This window comes from Monodelphis domestica, chromosome 5 (assembly GCF_027887165.1).
Source record: "Monodelphis domestica isolate mMonDom1 chromosome 5, mMonDom1.pri, whole genome shotgun sequence".
In the NCBI taxonomy this organism is placed as follows: domain Eukaryota; kingdom Metazoa; phylum Chordata; class Mammalia; order Didelphimorphia; family Didelphidae; genus Monodelphis; species Monodelphis domestica.
In genome coordinates this window covers 285300349-285324166 of record NC_077231.1, presented here as the reverse complement: position 1 = coordinate 285324166, position 23818 = coordinate 285300349, and the positions used below count along the sequence as shown (strand labels likewise).

At 36.7% G+C, this 23818-nt stretch overlaps 1 protein-coding gene across 1 annotated transcript; it reads left to right on the top strand.

Annotated features, from left to right (window-relative positions):
- Positions 1 to 227: 227 nt before the first annotated feature.
- On the top strand, positions 228 to 22464 carry UBA5 (ubiquitin like modifier activating enzyme 5). The gene is made up of 12 exons (XM_001379693.4): positions 228 to 418; positions 2536 to 2581; positions 2686 to 2775; positions 4617 to 4726; positions 5462 to 5548; positions 8068 to 8152; positions 9331 to 9435; positions 16148 to 16275; positions 19170 to 19305; positions 19836 to 19914; positions 20048 to 20154; positions 20794 to 22464. The coding sequence occupies exons 1-12, from the start codon at positions 228 to 230 to the stop codon at positions 20878 to 20880; spliced, it is 1251 nt and encodes a 416-aa protein (XP_001379730.1). The 3' UTR covers positions 20881 to 22464.
- The last annotated feature ends 1354 nt before the right edge of the window (positions 22465 to 23818 follow it).

Genomic DNA, 23818 nt, shown 5'->3' with positions numbered 1-23818 from the left:
CCCTGAAAGGTGGCGACGGTAGGGGGGGGCAGGAAGAAGGCGTGGCAGGGGGAAGGCGATGGCTGTGGCACACCGGAAGCAGCACCGTGGAAGTGAGACTACGTGTCGGCCCGGCTCAGCTCTAGCCTTCCCAGAGCGGGCCTGGTTCGCGGGGCAGCAGCGTGGGGCGGCGGCGGCGCGGGAGGCGGAGGCCCGGACGAGGGGCTGCTGAAGCCCAGGCCCCGGACATGGCTTCCTCCTCGGCTGAGACAGCGGAGCGGCTGCGGCGGCGGGTACAGGAGCTGGAGCAGGAGCTGGCGCAGGAGCGGAGCTTGCGGGCTCCGGGGGGGAACGCCGGGGGAGATGTGGGCAGCAGCGGCGGAGGCCGGACCCGCATCGAGAAGATGAGCCCTGAGGTGGTGGACTCCAACCCTTACAGGTGAGTTTGACATCCCCTGGTCAGTGGCGGAGCCGAGATGCGAATCCCCAGATCTGTGACTTCGCGGCTTTGGGCGGCCCCCCGACCCCGAGGTCTGGTAAGGCTCCAATTTCTATTTTTCAGACCCGAAATGGGTGACTAAGGTCGGTCTCGAGGCCAACCAGGTCGTTACCCATTTTCCTTTAGCGCCTCCTTCCCTCCCAGTAAGTGTTAAGAAGAGATTGTACGGGGCCCTAGCTTCGAGCATCTGCCCAGGCCTGGACCAACTTCGCTATCGGCTCCCGAATGGTGCACAATTCAGATGTTTAGCCCAGAATATGGCTGTTCATTAACAGGAATAACTCGTTAATAAACTTTTAATATTCACTACATAAAAATGTTTAGTTTCAAATACTTTTCTTCCCTCCAGCTCCTCCCCTGTGAAGCCATATGGTACCCTTTTGTGCACAGGGAATTGTATGATATTTTCATACTTGGCTGTGCATTTTTTATTGAATTGGAAACAACCCTACCACAAGAGTCTTCTCCCCTCCCCTCCAATTCCTTACCTCCCTTCTGCCTTCTTACCATAGACAGGGATGCCCATCTGCAATGACTAATTCTCTTCCCAGCCTACTCTCTACCTGAGAACACGTGATCATTTCTAAAATGAACTAACATAGTTCAAGTAAAAGCCTGAGCAATAAGGACCTCTACAGTCACTAGGCAGAATAGAAAGGACATAAGGATTTTCCTCTCAACAGTATACTAATGTCATTTGTTTAAAGTGGTTTTTTATTTCCTATGTTTTACACATACAAACAAGTGATCCAGTGGATAGATAGTCCAGGAATCAGGAAGACATGAATTCAGATCTTGCCTCAGACTCTAATTAGCTCTGTAACCCTGGGGAAGTTACTTAACCCTGTTTGTCTCAGTTTCTTATCTGTTAAAAAGTGTTGGAGAAGGAAAGGATAAGCCACTCCGATATCTTTGAGAAAACTCCAAATGGGGTCACAAAGAATAGGACACTTGACTGAAATGACAACAACAATAACAAAAACTTCAAAATAAGTAAGAACCACACACTGTTGACATCTCAGAACTTTAAGGACAGAAGTGCCTGGTTCAAATCTTGCTTCTAATTCTTCCTGTGATGCTGGTGAATCAGTAAACCTGTGTGTGGTTCCAAGGCATACTCTTCAGGACTTCTTTGTGCAATTAAACCTCCTTCAGATATTGGTGTATAATTATTGCACTGTGCTATCTGCTTCAAATGTACAAGAAAACTAGGAGGTATAGTACCAACTCTCAAGGACTTCAGAATCTAGTTTAGGAAAGAAGATTAATGAAACATTTAGCAAAAAATATAAGACTGCATTTTAAATTGACTCAAACTTTGTACTGCCTACCTACTAAAATGACTATGAATTGGAAAAGGGAAGATGAATGACAGCTGGGGGGAGGGGGGTGATGGCTGAAGAGAAAAGGAAGTAGTATATTATGACCTGACCACAATTTGTAATTTTGGACAGATTACTAAATGTTAAAAACTTACTTTAAAACATTAAACACAAGTAGTTAAATGAATTTTCTTTTGTCTTAATGCACTTAAACTTTCAGCATTTACAACTTCCTCTTGACCTTGATGGGGCAAAAGATGGATATAAAAATCTTCTGCTTGATTTCATCAGTGGGGGTGGCCCGTCATCTAAGGGAGATCATAGACTTTATCCTGCCTTTAAATCCTTAGTGTTAGAGCTAGAAGCAACCTCCATCTAGTCCAAACTTCTCTTTTGACAGATGAGGAAAATGAGACTCCTAAATTATTATATAGTTTATTGACTTGCCTGAAGTCACATAGTATTAAAACTCAGAATTGAACACAAATCTTCTGGCTCCACATCCAATATTTTGCTCACTGTTCCATATCTCTGGTTTGTGATTTTGTTGTTTTTAAAATTTTTCTGGGTACCAGTGTCACACTCATTGTTTATCTGTAATCATTGACTTTTACCATTTAAAATGATTTTGGAGATTTAAATAGTTTTCTGTGTGTAGCTCCTAATACTGTGCAAAAATTGAAGCTTAAAATGTTTTTGATGATTTCTTGAATGATTTTTTCTTTTGCTTTTAAGTCGCCTGATGGCATTGAAACGAATGGGAATTGTGAAGGATTATGAGGTATGTTGTTTATTTTACATTTTTGAAGATTTTAACTCCAAAAAATTTTCTGGCAACTTTTATGAAATATGTTGATTAGAGTACTTTTAACTTACTTTCCACAGAAAATCCGTAGCTTTGCTGTAGCAATAGTAGGTGTTGGTGGAGTTGGTAGCGTAACTGCTGAAATGCTAACAAGATGTGGCATTGGTAAGGTAAAAGACACTTTTCTAACTATCACATAATGAACTCTTGGAGAAACACAGGTACTGTCAGTATTGCATTATTCACCCCCACCCCCCCCCCCCATCCTCATACTTCAAATGAAATCAGTTGAAGCCTTTGAAATAAACATATGCTTTTCTTTATATCTGCTTCTACTAATGTCATTGTGGTATGAAAGTGAACCTGCCTTCTCAGAGGCTATGCCAGTGAAATGTAAACGTGGGCAGGTCCAGCATAACTATTTGCTTCCCTGTTTTAGTGTGGTGGGATACTCATCATCAAAAGATTAGCCACTGATATTTTTGACCACTGTACCACATGAGATATGGAAGAGTTGTGATCTTTTATGCTATTGAAATTGAGGTTCCCTTAAAATAAATTTTATTCTTGAAATGACTTCACCTTTTATGTTGAATAGTTGATACCTATCTGTAAATAATCTCTATATAATAATAAATCAAACTTCTGTGTCCTTATTTGGGAAATATAGAAACCAAGCTCAAGCATTTACTAATTCTTTGAGATGGAAACTATGGAAAAGCTATTTGTAAACTGTTATAATAGGTGAACAAATGGTTTACATTAACAAACCTTTTCAACTATAAGTGTGAGGTTTAAAGTCAGAGGACCTATTAGGATCCGGTCTCTGTGCTTTAGAGAATCCTGACTCTGTGCCTTACTGCCTTTATAACATTGAACAAACTTCACCTGTCTCTGGGTCTCATTTTCCTTATCTATAAAATGTAGGGCTTGACATTTGAATTGTATGATCATGTAACATCTATAAAATGAGAGATTCAGAATGAATTCCCAAAATTCAGTTAAAAATCTTATCTCCTTGTGACTTCCAGGCCAGGATTTTACCCTTCTTTCTTCTTGAGTCTGAGGTAGCTAATATCCTTTTTTGGATTTGGGTGCTTTTTAAAAAATTCTAATATGTAAAAGTTACTAGATTCTCTGAAGGTGAGAGAAGAACTCCTTTTCCTCAAATTAGTTCTTTTTATCTACCCTCCACACACACACACACACATTTTATATTCATTAAAGTCTTACTTGTATTTCTATTTAGAATTTTTTTTTTAGCCATAACACAGGCAATATATGTGTGTGTATACACACATGTATGTATATACATAAGCACTATAGCAAAGTGTATTTTACTTTAAATTATACTGCATGTTTTCATCTTAGATCTAAAGAGTTTACCATAGCTGATTGATTCTATATGGCATGATGGCCAAGGGAGCTGTGTTCTACATCAAAGGAAAAAACTTGACTTAGCCATTAAAGATTTAGCTAGCAAATTATGAAAAGTTATGGTAACTTTTACATATTAATAATTACATGGAGATTTTTGTTTCCTTTATATAACATAGAACTCTTGGTAAGAAGTTGGTCATTATGTTCTTACTTTCTGAGAGGCCCAAGATGTACACAAAATAGAGAATGCCTGTAGTACAAAATTGATTCCATTTATGAGAAAGTCTTTCTGAAAATCTTATGAACTTGCAATGGATTTTGAACTGTTTTTCTTTGTGTTTCTTGATTTATCTTTTTAATATTATTATTTGGGACTGAAATGGAAGATTAAGAATTAATTGATTTTTCTTTTCTTATATCTAGTACTTTATACAAAAGTCTCATACGTTTTTTGAGAGAAAATGAATAATCAGTTGCATTGTTTACCTCTATTGTAGACAATTAAACTAACAACTAAAGTTAGTTAACTTTCAGTTAAAAACGTGTTTGTTTTTATCACTATGAATGACTTTGGTAAACCTGAATTACCAGCCAGGTATTTATTCATAAAGATGTTATTTATTCTTTTCAGCTGTTACTATTTGATTATGACAAAGTAGAACTGGCAAACATGAACAGACTTTTCTTCCAGCCACATCAAGCAGGATTAAGCAAAGTTCAAGCAGCAGAGCATACTTTACGGTCAGTAGAATAGAAATTAAATATTCAGTATTAAGTGACATCTTACTATGTCGTGTATGAAAACATCACTTGATGTGTAGGTAGAGCCCCTTCGTATTTTATTACAACTCCAGGTTTGACTCATATTAGCAGGTAAAATCCTCCTGATTTTTTTTAAAGCTCTTACTTTTCATCTTAGGATCAATACTAAGTATCAGTTTTAAGGCAGAAGAATAATAGAGAGTGTGGTAGGCCTAAGCAGTGGGGGTTAAGTGATTTGCATAGGGTCACACAGCTTAGAAGAATCCAATGCCAGATTAGAATCCTCGACCTCCCATCACTGGGCTTTGCTGTCTCTCTCAACTAAACCACTTTTAGCTGCCTCCCAGTGTCTGCTTTTTAATAAATAGATATCTAGTAAATCCTTGTTAAATTGCATTCAATTAGCAGCAGTGTATCAAATTATTTTTTAGATTGAAAAAGAAGGCTTACTCTTGCCGTAGGAGTTGATCCCAGTTTTGGTTGTGTTTATTTTTTTAAACTTTTATAAGATCCATTTCTTACTGTTATATTTGGTATTTTAACTTAACCAGAGAGAAAAGGAATTGCAAGACTTATCCTTTTTTTGATGACTAAACACAATTCTGGATACAAAATATTCTTGAACTTTTCTGACTTTCTTCTTTTTCTTTTTTACTTTTGTTCTCTGTCCCTTTTGATGTTTTATTATAATAATTTCCTTTTTCTCTCCTTAAGGAACATTAATCCTGATGTTTATTTTGAAGTATATAACTATAATATAACTACAGTCGACAACTTTCAACATTTCATGGATAGAATAAGGTAAAATATACTTATTTAGAAGTCTTCCTTTGATGATCCCTTAACTTTAGTTTTGTGCTTGCTTTCAAAACACCTTATTTTGAGTTATTTACACTTAGATAAGCTCTCAACAAGTAGTATATATGTTTATTTGTTTTTTTTAAATTCACCTCCAGAGAAAGAACTGTTGGAGTAAAGGATACAGATAAAGCATATGATTTTTCAATTGTGTATTTGGGTTTATATTTTGGAGTTTTGGTTTTATAAGAGTACTCACAAAAATGACAACATGGAAATATGTTTTGCATGATAATTCATATATAACCTAGATTGAATCACATGCCAATACTAGGAAGGGGAAGGGAAGAGACGGAGGGAGATAAGTTCAATCATATTACATGTAATTGGTAAAAAAAAAAAAAACAAACTTGGGTAATTTTGGGGCCTATCTTAAAATGATTCTTATAGGAAAGAACAATTCATGTATTGCCTATTTAAGTTCTTATTTGTAGTTATATTGAGTATTCTTTTTAAAGCTATGGCATGGGACACTATAATATGGTATTACAAAAGTCTACCAAGTATATTCAGTTTTAATTATAATATTTGTTTTCTGATATTTAAATATTCACTATGGTCTAGGCTATAATTTTAATTGAAAGTTCTAGGTTTGTGTGTTTATGTTTATTGTGAGGGGGTTAATGCTAAAAATGTTTCCATTTTGAAAGGCAGGAAGATTCTAGAAAGTAAATTTGTAATCCTAGTTCTTCCAGTCACCATCAGTCACTTAACCTCTCTGAAACATAGTATATTCATATCTAAAATGCAAAAAATGTTCCCGATTCCCTGATAAGTTTTTGTCAGGCTCAAATGAAAGCAAGTATGTAAAAGTGCTTTTAAACTGTAAAGTGTTATGCAATTAATTAACAGGTATTAATTCATTCAATTAACAAGCATTAATGCTTACTATGTGTCAGCCTATGGGTGCATTAGGGTATAAAGACAGAAAATAATCTTTGCCCTCAAAGAGCATCCATTCTAAAGTTATGAAAACTAATAAGTAACTAGGTACGTACAAGATACAGATTTTATACAAATGTAATCTGTAGAGTGGAGGGAATTAGACTCTGGGACAAAGAAATGTCTTCTCAGAAGGAAGCTAGAAAAGAGGAGGTAGAGAAAAGAGGAGCACTCCAGGCAGGGAGGACTGCCAGTGTGAATGTCTGGAGATGAGAAGTACAGGTCAGCCAGTGTGGCTGGATTGTAGAATACATGGAGGGGAAACTATTCTAAGACTGTTGAGGTCAGAAGGGGCTGGATTATGAAGACCTTTAAACGACCAACAGGAATTTATATATGATCTTGGGGGAATTGGGATCCACTGGAGCTCTGACTGGAGGGTAGGAGTGGGCCATGATATGGCCATATCTGTGCGGTAGAAAAATCACTTTGGAGGAGAAGAAGAGAACTGAGACCAACCACTAAGAAAGTGATTTCAGGAGCTGAGTCTAGAGATGACAAGGGCATGAACTAGGGATGTGGCTGTAGGAGTAGAAAAGAGATTTGTATGACAAATGTTCTTTAGGTACAAATAAGTTTTGAGAGTTGATTAGGTGTGGTGGGTGAGTGTTGATAGAGCTTGTGGATTTGGTTGAAAGGGAAAATTATCTTGGCTGTGACAATAATACAGAAGTTTAGAAGACATGACAGTATTTGGGGGCATAGATAATGGGTCTATTTTGGGTATGTTGATTTTGAGATGCCTGTGGGATCTCTAGTTTGAGATATGAGAAGAAATTCAAAATTCTTAACTGCAGCTCAGGAAAGAAACAAGGGCTGTATATGTAGATCTGAGAATCATATGCATAGTCATGATAATTTAACCCATTAGGAGCTAAGGAGATCTCTAAGTGATGTCAAACTCATAAGGAAATGTATCTCTGTGGGCTGTGTATTAATTTAGAAAACCACAAATTAAAATTATGTTGTATTTTATTAATTTTTAAATATTTCTGAGTTACAGTTTAATTTGGTTTGAGCCAACTGGGGAGTATTGTGGGCTAATGTGGGTTTGACACTTATGGAATAGAATGGAAAAAGGTGCCCAGGATAGATCCTTTAGGGATACTGATGGTTAGCTGGAATGGCATGGATGATGGAGTGAAGGCAATTGAGAGGGGAGGCTGGACAGATCCAGGAGTGAGAGAAGTTTCAAAATAACCTAGAGGAGGGAGAGAATACAGGAAGAGAAGGTGAATTATAGCATCAGGTTCTGCAGAAAGCTCCAGAAGGGTTGAGAAAGAACCATTTGGTTTGAGAGTTTCCATAACCAACATGGTAATTATAGAACTAGATTACCATGAAAGAAGATGAGGTAAGAACATGTTAGAAGATTAATATTTTATTACCTTCAGTGTAATGAAATGGGAATCATTATCTTTGCTTGAGAAAATTTCAATGCCTTCTGTATATTTTCTATCCATTAGAATGTTGTATTCTTTGTCTAATAAAAATTTTTTTTATCTTTTTCTTTTGATTAGTAATGGTGGCTTGGAAAATGGGAAACCTGTTGACTTAGTTTTGAGCTGTGTGGACAACTTTGAAGCTCGAATGGCAATTAATACAGTAAATACAATCTTCTGTCTTTGGATATAGTAATGCATATATTTGGTTTAATGTGTGTCCTGTTAATATACCTTAATTCTCATCTGAGCAATAAATTATTTTGGATGAGCCTTAAACCTGAAGAGTTAAAATGTTTTATCTCTAAACTGATCTTAAATAATTTTTGAAAATTTTTTGAAGATCTGTGGCTATGGGTATTTTCCTAGGTTTTTCCTATATATAGCACACTCTGTAATGTTACCTAGTAGCTCAAGCAAAAATATCCAATCCATTTGAAGACCTCTTGTTCCTGAGAGTGAGTGTGCATGTAAGTGTGCTCACATGTATGTATGCCTTACATGTATTGTTTTTAAAAGATATATGTTGGGGGAGGGGGCATCTGGATAGTTCAGTGGATTGAGAGCCAGGCCCAGGGACAGGAGGTCCTAGATTCAAATCTGGCCTCAGACACTTCCCAGCTGTGTGACCCTGGGCAAGCAATTTAACCCCTATTGCCTTTAAAAAAAAAAAAGGATATATGTTTTGATAGAACTGTATTACAGTCATTTATTTGTGAGTACTTGAATTTTCTTGACATCTTAACATGTATAAGTTTCTACAAAAATAGTTTCTAAATATTGTGAACTTTTTCCTATTGACTTATTAGAATATTTTTCCCTTTATCAAAGTATACTATTGTTTTCCTAATTCCAAAGTATGCTATTGTAATTCCTATTGTTTCCTAAAGAGAAGATTTTTGTAATTACTAATAATTAAGATGTGTTTATAAACCATATTGTGCTATATATACTAATTTTTTTTTTCTTAAAACCCTTACCTTCTGTCTTGGAATCAGTACTGTGTATTGGTTCCAAGGCAGAAGAGTGGTAAGGGCTAGGCAAAGGGGGTGAAGTGACTTGTCCAAAGTCACATAGCTGGGAAGTGTCTGAAGTGAACCTAGGACCTCTTGTCTCTGGGCCTGGCTCTCAATCCACTGAGCCACCCAGCTGCCCCTTATATACCAATATTTTTGACAGGAAAACTAAATATAATAATACATATCATATTTTTTTGCTTCTATTTGTGATATAAATTAAATTAAAAATGTGTGTGTGTATATACTTCCTCATTTTTCTTGAAAACAATGTATGTGGTAAATTTTAGCCTTTTATTCACAGCTATGACTTCCTTCTACTTAGGCTTGTAATGAACTTGGGCAAACATGGATGGAATCTGGGGTCAGTGAAAATGCAGTCTCAGGGCACATACAACTCATCATTCCTGGAGAATCTGCTTGTTTTGCAGTATGTATAATTGTTGGTGTCCATTAGAATTTTTTAAATGTAAAATTAAAACTAGAGAGAAGAGAGATGGGAGAAAAAAATACAACTCTAATTTTATATATTTCTATTTGGGCATCTCTCCTACTTTTGCCTATACTTTGTGTGTGTGTGTGTGTGTGTGTGTGTGTGTGTGTGTGTGTGTGAAGGGCTTTGACAATTTTATTTTTGTTTTTTTTTTGTTTTTTGTTTTTTAACATTATTTTATTTGGTCATTTCCAAACATTATTCACTGGAAACAAAGATCATTTTACTTTCCTTCCCACCTTTCCCTCTTCCATAGCCAATGCACAATTCCACTGGTTATCACATGTGTTCCTGTTTCTAACCCATTTCCATGTTGTTGGTATTTGCATTAAAGTGTTCATTTAGAGTCTTTCCTCAGTCCTATCACCTCCACCCCTGTAGTCAGGCCGTTGCTTTTCCTTGTTGTTTTTACTCCCACAGTTTATCCTCTGCTTGTGGATAGTATTTTTTAGATCCCTGCAGATTGTTCAGGGACATTGCATTGACACTAATGGAGAAGTCCATTACCTTCGATTGTACCACAGTATATCAGTCTCTGTGAACAATGTTTTCCTGGTTCTGCTCCTTTCGCTCTGCATCACTTCTTGGAGGTTGTTCCAGTCTCCATGGAATTCCTCCACTTTATTATTCCTTTTAGCACAATAGTATTCCATCACCAACATATACCACAATTTGTTCAGCTATTCCACAATTGAAGGGCATCCCCTCATTTTCCAATTTTTGGCCACCACAAAGAGTGCAGCTATGAATATTCTTGTACAAGTCTTTTTTCCTTATTATCTCTTTGGGGTACAAACCCAGCAGTGCTATGGCTGGATCAAAGGGCAGACAGTCTTTTATTGCCCTTTGGGCATAGTTCCAAATTGCCCTCCAGAATGGTTGGATCAGTTCACAACTCCACCAGCAATGAATTAATGTCCCTACTTTGCCGCATCCCCTCCAGCATTCATTACTTTCCATAGCTATCATGTTAGCCAATCTGCTAGGTGTGAGGTGTTACCTCAGAGTTGTTTTGATTTGCATCTCTCTGATTATAAGAGATGTAGAGCACTTTTTCATGTGCTTATTAATAGTTTTGATTTCTTTGGCTGAGAACTGCCTGTTCATGTCCCTTGCCCATTTATCAGTTGGAGAATGGCTTGATTTTTTGTACAATTGATTTAGCTCTTTGTAAATTTGAGTAATTAAACCTTTGTCAGAGATTTTTATGAAGATTGCTTCCCAATTTGTTGCTTCCCTTCTGATTTTAGTTACATTGGTTTTGTTTGTACAAAACCTTTTTAATTTGATGTATTCCGGATTATGTATTTTGTATTTTGTAACTCTTTCTAAGTCTTGCTTGGTTTTAAAGTCTTTCCCTTCCCAAAGGTCTGACATGTATACTATTCTGTGTTCGCCTAATTTTCTTATGTTTTCCTTCTTTATGTTCAAGTCATTCACCCATTTTGAATTTATCTTGGTGTAGGGTGTGAGGTGTTGATCTAAACCTAATCTTTCCCACACTGTCCTCCAGTTTTCCCAGCAGTTTTTATGAAATAGTGGATTTTTGTCCCAAAAGCTGGGATCTTTGGGGTTTGTCATATACTGTCTTGCTGAGGTCGCTTGCCCCCAGTCTATTCCACTGATCCTCCTTTCTGTCTCTTAGCCAGTACCAAATTGCTTTGATGACCGCTGCTTTACAATATAGTCTGAGATCTGGGACTGCAAGTCCCCCTTCCTTTGTATTTTTTTTTCATTATTTCCCTGGATATCCTTGATCCTTTGTTCTTCCAAATGAAGTTTGTTATGGTTTTTTCTAAATCAGTAAAAAAATTTTTTGGAAGTTCCAAGGTTCTGGCACTAAATAGATGAGTTTGGGTAGGATGGCCATTTTTATTATATTGGCTCATCCTACTCATGAGCAGTTAATGTTTTTCCAATTGTTCAAGTCTAGTTTTATTTGTGTGGAAAGTGTTTTGTAGTTGTGTTCATATAGTTCGTGTGTTTGTCTTGGGAGATAGATTCCTAGGTATTTTATTTTGTCTAAGGTGATTTTGAATGGGATTTCTCTTTCTAGTTCTTGCTGAGCTGTGTTGGAATTATATAGAAATGCTGATGCCTTACGTGGGTTTATTTTGTATCCTGCAACTTTGCTAAAGTTGTTGATTATCTCAATTAGCTTTTTGGTTGAATCTCTAGGATTCTTTAAGTAGACCATCATGTCATCTGCAAAGAGCGATAATTTGGTCTCCTCCTTGCCTATTTTAATGCCTTCAATTTCTTTTTCTTCTCTAATTGCTACTGCTAGTGTTTCTAGTACAATGTCAAATAATAGAGGTGATAATGGGCATCCTTGTTTCACTCCTGATCTTAATGGGAATGCATCTAGTTTATCCCCATTGCAGATGATATTAGTTGATGGTTTTAGATATATACTGTTTATTATTTTTAGGAACGGCCCTTCTATTCCTATGCTTTCTAGTGTTTTTAATAGGAATGGGTGTTGTATTTTATCAAAGGCTTTTTCTGCATCTATTGAAATAATCATGTGATTTTTGTTGGTTTGCTTGTTGATATGGTCAATTATGTGAATGGTTTTCCTAATATTGAACCAGCCCTGCATCCCTGGTATGAATCCTACTTGATCATGGTGGATGACCCTTCTGATCACTTGCTGGAGTCTTTTTGCTAGTATCCTATTTAAGATTTTTGCATCTATATTCATTAGGGAGATTGGCCTATAGTTTTCTTTCTCTGTTTTTAACCTGCCCGGATTTGGGATCAGTACCATGTTTGTGTCATAAAAAGAATTTGGTAGAACCCCTTCTTGGCTTATTCTGTCAAATAGTTTGTATAGTATTGGAGTTAGCTGTTCTTTGAATGTTTGATAGAATTCACTGGTGAATCCATCAGGCCCAGGGGATTTTTTCTTAGGAAGTTCTTTGATGGCCTGTTGGATTTCATTTGCTGATATGGGATTATTTAAGAAATCTATTTCTTCTTCTGTTAGTCTAGGCAATTTATATTTTTGTAAATATTCATCCATATCACCTAGGTTGGTATATTTATTGACATATAGTTGGGCAAAGTAGTTTTTAATGATTGCCTTAATTTCCTCTTCATTGGAGGTGAGATCCCACTTTTCATCCTTGATGCTGTTAATTTGCCTTTCTTCTTTACTTTTTTTAATTAGATTGACCAGTAGTACTTTGTCTATTTTGTCTGTTTTTTCAAAGTACCAGCTTCTAGTCTTGTTTATTAGCTTAATACTTCTATCACTTTCGATTTTATTAATTTCTCCCTTAATTTTTAGGATCTCTAGTTTGGTTTTGTTCTGAGGGTTTTTAATTTGTTTTTTCTCAAGTTTTTTGATTTGTCTTTCCAATTCCTTGATCTCTGTCCTCCCTAATTTGTTAATATATGCACTCAGGGATATGAATTTTCCTCTAAGTACTGCCTTGGCTGCATCCCATAAGGTTTGAAAGGATGTCTCACCGTTGTCATTTTCCTCAACGAAATTATTAATTGGTTCTATGATTTCTTCTCTAATTATCTGATTTTGGAGTATCATATTATTTAATTTCCAATTAATTTTTAATTTAGATCTCCATGTACCCTTACCGATCAATATTTTTATTGCCTTGTGATCTGAAAAGGCTGCATTTATTATTTCTGCTTTTCTGCATTTGAGTGCCATGTTTCTGTGACCTAGTGTATGATCTATTTTTGTGAATGTGCCATGTGGTGCTGAAAAGAAGGTGTATTCCTTTTTGTCCCTATTTATTTTTCTCCATATGTCTATTAACTCTAATTTTTCTAAGATTTCATTCACCTCTTTTACCTCTTTCTTGTTTATTTTTTGGTTTTATCTAAATTTGATAGTGGTTGGTTCAAGTCTCCCACTAATATGGTTTTACTGTCTATTTCCTCCTTCAATTCTCCTAGTTTCTCCATTAAAATTTTGGATGCTATACCATTTGGTGCATACATGTTGATTAGTGATATTTCTTCATTGTCTATACTCCCTTTTAACAGAATATATTTACCTTCCCTATCCCTTTTGATTAGGTCTATTTTTGCTTTGGCTTTGTCAGATATCATGATTGCAATTCCTGTCTTCTTTCTATCAGTTGAGGCACAAAAGGTCTTACTCCAACCTTTAATTCTAACCTGTCAACCCGCCTCATATGTGTTTCTTGAAGACAACAAATGGTAGGGTTTTGGGTTCTAATCCAATCTGCTATTTGTCTATGTTTTATGGGTGAGTTCATCCCATTCACGTTCAAAGTTATGATTGTCACTTGTGTATTCGCTGGCATTTTGATATCTTCCCGTAGTTCTGACCTTTCTTCTTTAGCTATATCCTTTTGAACCAGTGATTTACTTTAGGTCAGTCCCCCTAGTCCCCTCCCTTGAGATGCTTCCCTTTCTAGCCCTTCCCTTTTTATGCTCCCTTCCCCTCCCCCCTCTCCTTCCCTCCCTTTTTGTACTCCCTCACCCCTCCCCCTCCTTAATTTTCCTTTCTTTCTTGCCCTGTTGGATAAGATAGAATTCAGGATCCCAATGGATCAAGATGTTCTTCCCTCTCAGATTTGATTTCACTGAGAGTAAGGTTTAAGTAATTCCACTTCACACTCTCTTCCTCTCCTTCTCATATGAGAGTTCTTCCCTTCCCCTTCCCATGTGTATCTTTATATGGGAAAGATTATTCTATTAAGTCCCTCCCTATTTCTTGAAGTAAATCTTAGTGTTATCAACGGTTCCCCCCCCCTTTTCCTTTCTTTGCCCCCACTTTCCCCAAATCTTCTTGATGCCCCAATCTTTCCCTATGCATGTTTCTTCTAACTACTCTTATGATGCATACAATTTTTGAGAGTTACACAAAACATTTTTCCCACATATTAATATATATAATTTGATGTGAATGTAGTCCTTATAGAAGAGAGTTTGACTTAAAGAAAAAGATAAGATTTATCTCATTTTCCCTTTCTTTCATATTTACCTTTTCATGTTTCTCTTGCTTTCTGTGCTTGGATATCAAATTTTCCACTAAGTTCTGGTCTTTTCTTAGCAAATGCTTGGAAATCTTCTATTTTGTTGAATGCCCATACTTTCCCCTGGAAGTATATAGTCAGTTTTGCTGGGTAGTTGATTCTTGGTTGGAGACCCAGCTCTCTTGCCTTTCTAAATATCATGTTCCATGCTTTGCGGTCTCTTAGTGTGTTAGCCGCTAAGTCGTGTGTGATCCTTATGGGAGCCCCCCTATATCTGAAGCTCCTCTTCTTGGCTTTTTGTAGGATTTTCTCCTTTTCTTGGAAGCTCTTGAATTTGGCAATTACATTCCTAGGGGTTGTCTTTTGGGGATTTAGTATAGAGGGTGTTCTATGAACCCTTTCTATTTCTATTTTGCCCCCTTGCTCCAGAACATGTGGGCAATTTTCTTCTATAATATCCTGTAGAATAACATCGAGGTTATTGTTTATCTCTGGTTTTTCGGGGAGACCTATAATTCAGAGGTTGTCTCTTCTTCCTCCGTTTTCCAAGTCTGTGACCTTTTCAGTGAGATATTTTATGTTTTCTTCTAATTCATTAATTTTTTGGCTTTGCTTTATTGATTCTTGCTGTTTTACGATCTCACTTTCTTCGAGTTGCTTAATTCTGGTCATTAGGGACTGGTTTTGCTTTTCAGCTTTGTCTGCCCTTCTATTGGATGCTTCCCGCTCTTTCTCCAATTGTACAGTCTTATCTATCAGACTGCTGATCTCTTTCTCCCATTTTTCTTTCCAGAAGGTTTCCATCTTTTGGGTAAGCTCCAGTTTGAGATCTTCCAGAGCTTGTTGATAGTTTCCTTTTTGGGAGGCATGTTCTGATTTTTTTTGGATTTTATCTTCATTCTCTTCTTTTCCTTGGGTACATCACCTTTTTCCCTTTCTTCCTGGAAGCTTGATTTTGGGCCATGTGAGCCATCCCTTTGGTGGTTTTATTCCCCTTTCCTTTTTGGTCTGGGGTCTGGGTGATATGGGCGGGTTTTCTGTGAATTTAGGTTGCCTCAGACTAGTTCTTCCCAGTCTCCGAGGTTTCTTAGAGCGCTGGGCCCCTGATCACAGCCACACTGCCCAGGTGTTCAGCTCCGCCCAGATAATCAGCGCGTGGTCCGCCCCTGGTGTTTAGCTCTGCCCAGGTGCTCAGCGCAACAGCCCCCAGTACAGCTCTGTGGGCCCCCTGTGCTCAGTGCAGGATTCTCCTGTGAAACCGCCCTGGTAAGTTGTTTCCTGGCAGTCCCCAGATCCCAAGGACCCTGGAGTGCCCCCCTGACAGAGACGTTCCCCACTCACTCGCTGACCCAGTAAGCGTTCCAGTAGCTCACTATGGTTTGGTGGGGGAGGTGGGGGGTGGGAAGGGCGGCTCAGTTCACGTTTCTGTGCAAGCTTTTCCTCCTTCTTATTATAGTGTGGAAATGTTCAAACCCCTGTACCTTCGCCTCTGTGGGGTACTGGGGAGTCCTTATGTTCCTCCAAAGGTGATTTTTATGCTCCTTTGATGTAGTCTATTTCGTTCAGTGCCGGGGAGAGGAAGCGTGTCGTGTCTAGTTTGCAGCCATTTTTACCCAGAAGTCCGTTGCCTATACTTTTAAAACAACTTAACTTTTTATTTTCCTTTCTTCCTGAAGTGTGCGCCTCCACTGGTAGTTGCTGCAAATATTGATGAAAAGACACTAAAGAGAGAAGGCGTCTGTGCAGCTAGTCTTCCCACGACCATGGGAGTGGTTGCTGGAATTCTTGTACAAAATGTATTAAAGTGAGTACTGGAAAAAATGTCTTCATTGTCTATTTACAGAATAAAACAAACACAGGTGGTATCTTTGAAAAGTTGAACTGAATAGGAAAAATCATCAAGAGAGTGGTTATCTTCTGGGGTCTTCAGTCTGTTGTTTGTGCTAGATCATGGACATTGGTGTCTTTATGGAGCACCAATTTAAGTTTCTTTAAGTGTGCCCAGTTGTCCCAATGGTAAAACTTCATGTTTTGACCCTTTTGACTTTTCCTTAAAAACTCTATTAAAAGCTTTAGGCTCTGGACACCAGAACATAGTCAAAAAACAAGAAATAGCCATCAAGTTTCTTGACTGTATCTACAGAGAGATCAAGAAGTTCATAAAGCAGATATACTTTATTCAGAATCGGAATCTTTGGACCCTGCTCAGAGCCCCTTTACTCTTTATACAGAATTCTATCAGGGGTAGTATTCAGGAATCCCAAGCCCAAAGTAAATTAAAAGTACAATTTGGATGGAAGACCTGCTGCAGCTAGTGTGCTGATCTTAGCCCCAGGCACTTTCTGGCTTTCTGACCCTGGACAATTTTTACTTAACCCAAATTTCCTAACTTTTGCTGCTTTTCTGTCTTAGAATTGATACTAGGACATAAGGTTTAAAAAAAAAAGAAAGAAAAATAATAGCCACCAAGACTTTATAGGATGATCCATAACAACATCTGTCATCATTGAGGCTAGGAGCACTTAGCTCTCCCTCCATGACTCAGCAAGCCCTCAATAGGCATATAGCATAACTGGTGTTCATAATAATGACCCTGAATGATCAAAAAGTGAATAAACTGTTTAGTAGCCACTGGTTAACAGGCAGAGACATGCCAAGTGTACTTTAGGTAATAAAAAAAGATACTAAAAAAAAAATTAAAAAAGTGGGAGCCTTTCAGCCCTCTGGAAAAATGAAGCAATTCATTTTCTTGCAGGACCTTTGAAGTCCAAGGAGCCCTATAAGCTATAGCTGTGGGTAATTTAGCATTAGAAAGTATTTTTATACTTAGACTCTTAAAGAATTAATTATATAGTATGGGGACTTCCTCTTTACTCTGCTGAAGAGGCCCTACCTTCTGTTGTTTCCTAACATTGGATGAGCCAAGTATTTAGTTGTCAACTAATTTTAACATGCAGGTCAAATTGGAAAGGAATACACTAAGGGGGACTATTTCAGTGTTGAAGTTTCTTTTCAAGTTTCTTTAGTTTTGTCTGGTTCTAACTTAAGTCTTTTCACAATATGACTTGAGCAGGCAACCCTACTCCTATTACTTTAAATTTCTATTAAGACAAATTAATCTACTTGTAGGTGGGATTATTTTTAAATTGGGTCTCTTTCCTGGAGTCAAGGGGGCCATTCAGCATATTGTGGCTTTTCCCTATGTTAGGCCTGCCCATTTTTCTCTTTTTACACTTTATATACTTTTTATGTACTTTTATACATATTTAAGAACTATTTTGAATATGATGGCACCCCAAACTATTCCTTTTGGACTGAGAGGTACAGAAAATGTGCTGCTTTTCATTGGTAAAGGAAATTTTTCATGATTCACTCCTTCACTGTTGAAGTCACAGATCTATTTAAAATATTTTAAAAAGGGGGCAGATGGGTGGCTCAGTGGATTGAGGGCCAGGCCCAGAGACAGGAGGTCCTGGTTTCAAATCTAGCCTCAGACACTTCCCAGCTGTGTGACTTTGGGCAAGTTACTTGACCCCCATTGCCTAGCCCTTACCACTCTTCTGCCTTAGAACCAGTACTCAATGTTGATTCTAAGATAGAAGAGTTTAAAAAATATATCTAAAAAAAGAAAGAAGCTTGTGTAAATTAAAAAAAAAGTTTCATCCTGTTAATATAATACCTTAAAGTGAATAAATATATTTCTTATAAGAAAACCTCCGCTTTAATTAATACATGGTATTAATTTGTAACTTTGCCTTTCTATTGTATCTAAATGAATACTTATAAAGTTTGTTTTAAACTCAGTTATACATTTTGTTATAAGAGGCCTCTTACTCTCCCTGGAACTCAGTTTCTTCTTTTGTAAAATGAGAGTTAGATTAGAAGACCTCTGAGTAAGGTCACTTCTAGTTCTAGATTTATGGTCCTATAAACTCAGCCCAGTCTTGTATGTGTATGTGTGTTGAAATAATGATAGGGTTTTTGGAATGGGATTAGATGTTACAATGTAGGGCCAATATCAGAAGAATAAACTTTGGGAAGGCTATCTGTGGCTGACAGGCCCAGTCCAGGCTGAGCCTGTCCTGAGATAATAAACACAGACCACTATATAACAGGGACAGTTTCTTGTATTTAATAAACAAGGGAAGGTGAAAAGGGGATTTGGGATAATCTAAACTAAGGTCAATCTACCTAAACCCACTAGATCTAAATATCTCTTCACAGAGATTTCTTCTGAGTGAATTTTCTACTCTAATCCTCTCTAACTGCCTAAATCCCCAGTCCCTGATCTTGACTAAACCTACAACCAAACCCCCCTTAGCTGGAACTTTTGCTAGGGCCAGGGAAGGTCTTGGATCCAAAAAGGATCCAGACCTGATCTCACAATCACTGCAAATGGTTCAGGTTCACCAGGAACTGTCTTGATGAAACACAGCAAGCAAAACAGAAAGCAGGAAAGGACAGGATTAGCCACCAAGGAAATTTGCAGCCACCACCTCCAGATATTTTCCAGAGAGACGGGTACAGCCTTAGTCCCAGCCTAACCCTTCCTTCAAAGTTCCAGAATCTTCCTGCTGGTCTCATGCTACTTCTTTCTGCAAACTTACATACTCTCCTATATAATTTAACTTTCCTTATAAGGGTGTTTACCTTTTTTCAACCCAGCTGTATTTACTTATTTTTTCTTTCAAAAACTAGGTTTCTATTAAATTTTGGTACTGTGAGTTTTTACCTGGGTTACAATGCAATGCAAGATTTCTTTCCCACCATGTCCATGAAGCCAAATCCTCAGTGTGATGACAGAAACTGCAGGAAGCAACAGGAAGAATATAAGGTAAATTCTTGTTCTGAGGATTCATTGGAGAAAAATGAATGCTAAAAGCTTAAAATAAACCAAGGGCTTATGTAGGTTGGAATACTGAGAATAAAGAAGAGTTTGTTTTTGAATGAAAGTGATTTTTAAAAAATTAAATGGGGGGCAGCTGGGTAGCTCAGTGGATTGAGAACCAAGCCTAGAGATGGGAGGTCCTAGGTTCAAATCTGGCCTCAGACACTTCCCAGCTGTGTGACCCTGGGCAAGTCACTTGTCCCCCATTGCCTAGCCCTTACCACTCTTCTGCCTTGGAGCCAAAACACAGTATTGACTCAAAGACAGAAGGTAAGGGTTAAAAAAATTTTTTTTTAATGAAGTTAGTTACATTTATGCTGTATTCTTGTTAAATTTGCTTCAGTGGCTTTTACAATATCTTCTAATGAAGGCTATCCAAGCTGATCAATATTGGATATAACAGGCTTTAAAACTTTCATTCTAGAATTCAGAATAACTAGTAATCTAAGAAGCCTATTGATGTTTGATTTCTTTAGAAAAAGGTAGCAGCTCTGCCTAAACAAGAGGTGGTTGTACAAGAAGAAGAAGAAATACTTCATGAGGACAATGATTGGGGTAGGTGTTTGAAATCAGAACCTAACCCTATTCATAACAAGGAGTCTTGTGATCCTTTTAGAATGTTCTGATTGCTAAAGCAATTCCCATCTTTTCACCTACTCAAAAATAAGTATCAAATCTGATTCTCCAGGTATTGAATTAGTGTCTGAGATTTCAGAAGAGGAGCTAAAAGATGCTTCTGGTCCTGTTCTTGACTTGCCTGAGGGAATTAAGATGGCATATACAGTTCCCAAAAAGGTACTTCTAAAAAATGAGCGTGATTTAGCAAATAAGGTCACATCTGCAAGCATAATTGGAAATATTTTTCATGACTTCATATGTATAATGGGTATAGTTTTTCTTGACTTTTCAATGGTTAGGGAGGTAGGGAGAGAATTTGAAATTGAAAATAAATAATTTAAATAATAAGCATGTGAAACTTTTATCAGTTAAAAGATTTTTTTTTTTACTTTCTAATAATCTTTCAAACTTAAAAAAAAATTCCTAACATGACCCTGCCATAAAGACTTATTTTTTTGGGGGGGGGGGCCTTAAATGTTTTTGTTTTATATAGGATGCATTTTAAAATTTATTGATATTGAGAAACAATTGCCTATGTAGCCTTTATAATATGCCAAAAATCCTTATTAAGATAAGTGATTGTTTTTGTTTAGTACTGACATTTTAACTGGTGAACCATTTAAGATTTCTGGATTCTGTAGAAGATTGATGGGACAATAATAGAACTTATTTTTTTTGGCCCTTTTTAAAAAGTCAAGTGTATTTTTATGGTTTTATGTATCCTGGGGTGAGGACTTATGGTCATTTTTCCTGAACAGCAATAAATACATGATGTGTTTTCATTTAGGTTTTTTTTTTCCCCTAATTTCATAATAGGCAGAAGATGCTCTGCCAGGAGGGGAATCAGTTGAAGATTCTGGAGAAAGTTTGGAAGAACTTATGGCCAAGATGAAGAGTATGTAACCTGGAATTGTCTTGTTTCACCTTCTTCTTTCTGGAGAATTACTGAAGAAATAAACTTTGAAAAAGTTAAGAATTCCTACATTGCTAGTAAAGCTTCAGGTGGCATCATTTTATATGTAGTCTTTATTAGGACTCTTATCTTTTGCTTTGAAATTAAGAGTATCTGGATTTGATTTCTTTTAAGGAGGAACTGGAACAGTATATAACATTTTTTTCAGATCTATGTACTGAAATGGAAGGCCCCGTTTTAATAGGAGATGTGGAATCAGATTAGTGGTACACAGAAATTCATACTACATTACTACATTAGGATTTGGAGGATAATTATAGTTAGGATGAAGGAATTCTTAGTTGTACTTTGATAACATAAGACCTAAAATATAATCCATTGAAAATAATTTTATAAAATTTAAACATTTAAAAAAAAGATACCGATTCAAATAAACCAAGGTGATGGTTCTCAGGGAAGCTACTGAGGAGAGTTGGAGAGAAATCAATATTAATTAATGCGATATCTTATGGGGCGTGAACATTCGGCCACTAACTTAAGGCTCTTTCAAGATGATTGCTTTTTAAAAATTAAATATACATTTAGCAGTCTTCTGATTATTTTTCAACATAGTTTAATATTTTACTTTTATTTCTTAGGTATCTAGATACTTGGAAGAAGATACCTTGTATAATCACTGTATAGCCCCCCTATTAAATTGGCTTTTTAGTTGGACATTGTGATATTGTTATTCCAGATCCCAATCTTTTCTAGTTGAATGAATTGAATATTGAAGTTTCAGACTTAAACAGCTTAGAGACAAAAAACTTTCAGTGTGATCCCACCGAGAGGGATGTTCAACTAGAAATAGCTTACTGTGTTTACCTTTTATAGCAGTCCCATTTACAAATGTCAGTTTTTAATGGTGTAGCCATACATAGATGAAATAGACCAATAATGGCATGTTTGAAAGAAATATGGGTTGTTGTTTTTTTTTAAACAAATGATATAGTTATATAACTTATTTGGATACTGTATTAAAGTTTTTCCTTTGCTATTTAAATCACATTTTAAGAATATAAATATAGCTTCTGATACTCTAATCAGTGATATTTTCAACTTTTTTTTTGCTTTGAAATTCATATCCATATCTGAACTGTTTATAGTGAAAGAAAATTCTGATAATTTATTGACATGTCATATATAAAGAGCAAAATGCTTAAAAATGCCAGTAAAATATTTTAAAAAGATAAATCTTATATCTAATGTCACAACTGTCTATATTTTGATGTTCCAAGTTTATATTGGTGATTGTCAAAAAAGTGAAGGGAGGAAAACTGAGACACTGTAGCTGGGTTTCCTCAGGTACTTAATTTCTGTACTTCAGCTTATTGCATAGAGTCTCCATTAGTTCACAGGAATATTGTGAGAATCAAGTAATCTCTGTAAAATGTTTATTTCCTTGGAAATGACTGTTGACATTGTAAGGTTTTACTTACTTGTTTTTAAAATATGAACTCTGATCTGATACTTGTGTTCTGACAGTAGAAAAATAATCGATTAACAGTGTTTAATACATATTTTTTTACATCCTATATTATTCTTCATGCTCTTGTGTGGACTTGTGATTTCATTCCTGGGAGAATTTCATCTTCCAACCAGTGGAGATGGGCAACTGATTGGTAACTCAGTTGTAGCTACAGATTTGTTCCTTGCTGTGCTGTTAACATGTGCCACTGGCACAGTCCTTCCTTTGAGGCCAGTCCTTCCTGACTTTACCATTCGGACTCTCAAAGTTTCATTGTATAAAGTTTCTGAAAATTAAAAAAAAGTTAATATCTCATCATACCTTATTCAAATAGATATTAATCAGAAGTATTAACTGAGGACCTAAAGCTGACTTTCCCCATCAAAATATTTTCCAGGTTACCTAAATGGGCATTTATATATATTTTAAAAATTGAAAGCTAATAATCAAAGTCAAATAACATGGAATAAAATTTGAGACAGTCATAAAATCAGAACCATTTAAATATTGGACACTAAATCTATGTCTCTCTTTAATATCATTTTTTTTTAAACCCTTACCTTCCATCTTGGAGTCAATAGTGTGTATTGGCTCCAAGGCAGAAGAGTGGTAAGGGCTAGGCAATGGGGGTCAAGTGACTTGCCCAGGGTCACACAGCTGGGAAGTGTCTGAGGTCAGATTTGAACTTAGGACCTCCCGTCTCTGGCCTGGCTCTCAATCCACTGAGCTACCCAGCTGCCCTCTTTAATATCCATCTTAATCATTGATCCAAATTGTAAGAAATAAAGTTTTGAACACTTCCCTAATTTGGGTTCTTTCCCAGCTTTTTTCATACATATGAAATACAGATTTCATATATGTACATATACAATACAGATTTGCACATAAAGAATTAGAAAGCTATGTTTAATGTACAGATACGCACAATAGTTCAGTACTGCTAGAAATCAAAGACTAGATATAAGGGGCTATCCCTGACATGGAGATCCAGGGCTTTACATTTTCATCTTAGCTGTAGCTTTTCTGGCTAGTTCTGTCTTAAAGATATATACTCTGATCTGTAGTTTGAAATAAAGAGGGTAGCCAGTTCTTCCTCATGGCAGCTTAGTGACCCAGGCAGGACTTCTTTGTATTGGGAATAGTAATGAACAATCAGTATTAGATTTGAGATGAAGTAAAAATGTTAAAATTTGTTTTCCTTCAACTTTAGAAAGGTTGTATATAAAGTAAAACAAGATTTATGCCAATATCAAAGGGATCTGAGTTACAGTAGTTCTCTAGAATACCCTAGGAACTTTTAGGTTCCTTAAAAAAAAAATTGGTACCTTGTGTTTTGACAAATCAGTCACTTCCCAAAAAATCCTTCTTCCCACATATGCCACAATAGAATAGTAGCTTCATCTTGAAAACAGATGAGCAAC

Excerpts from the sequence above, each read along its gene's own strand:
- UBA5 (XM_001379693.4), top strand. The coding sequence starts at position 228 with ATGGCTTCCTCCTCGGCTGAGACAGCGGAGCGGCTGCGGCGGCGGGTA. Across the intron at positions 9,436-16,147 it reads GAGAATCTGCTTGTTTTGCA|TGTGCGCCTCCACTGGTAGT; the intron begins GTATGTATAATT and ends TTCTTCCTGAAG. Across the intron at positions 16,276-19,169 it reads CTTGTACAAAATGTATTAAA|GTTTCTATTAAATTTTGGTA; the intron begins GTGAGTACTGGA and ends TTCAAAAACTAG.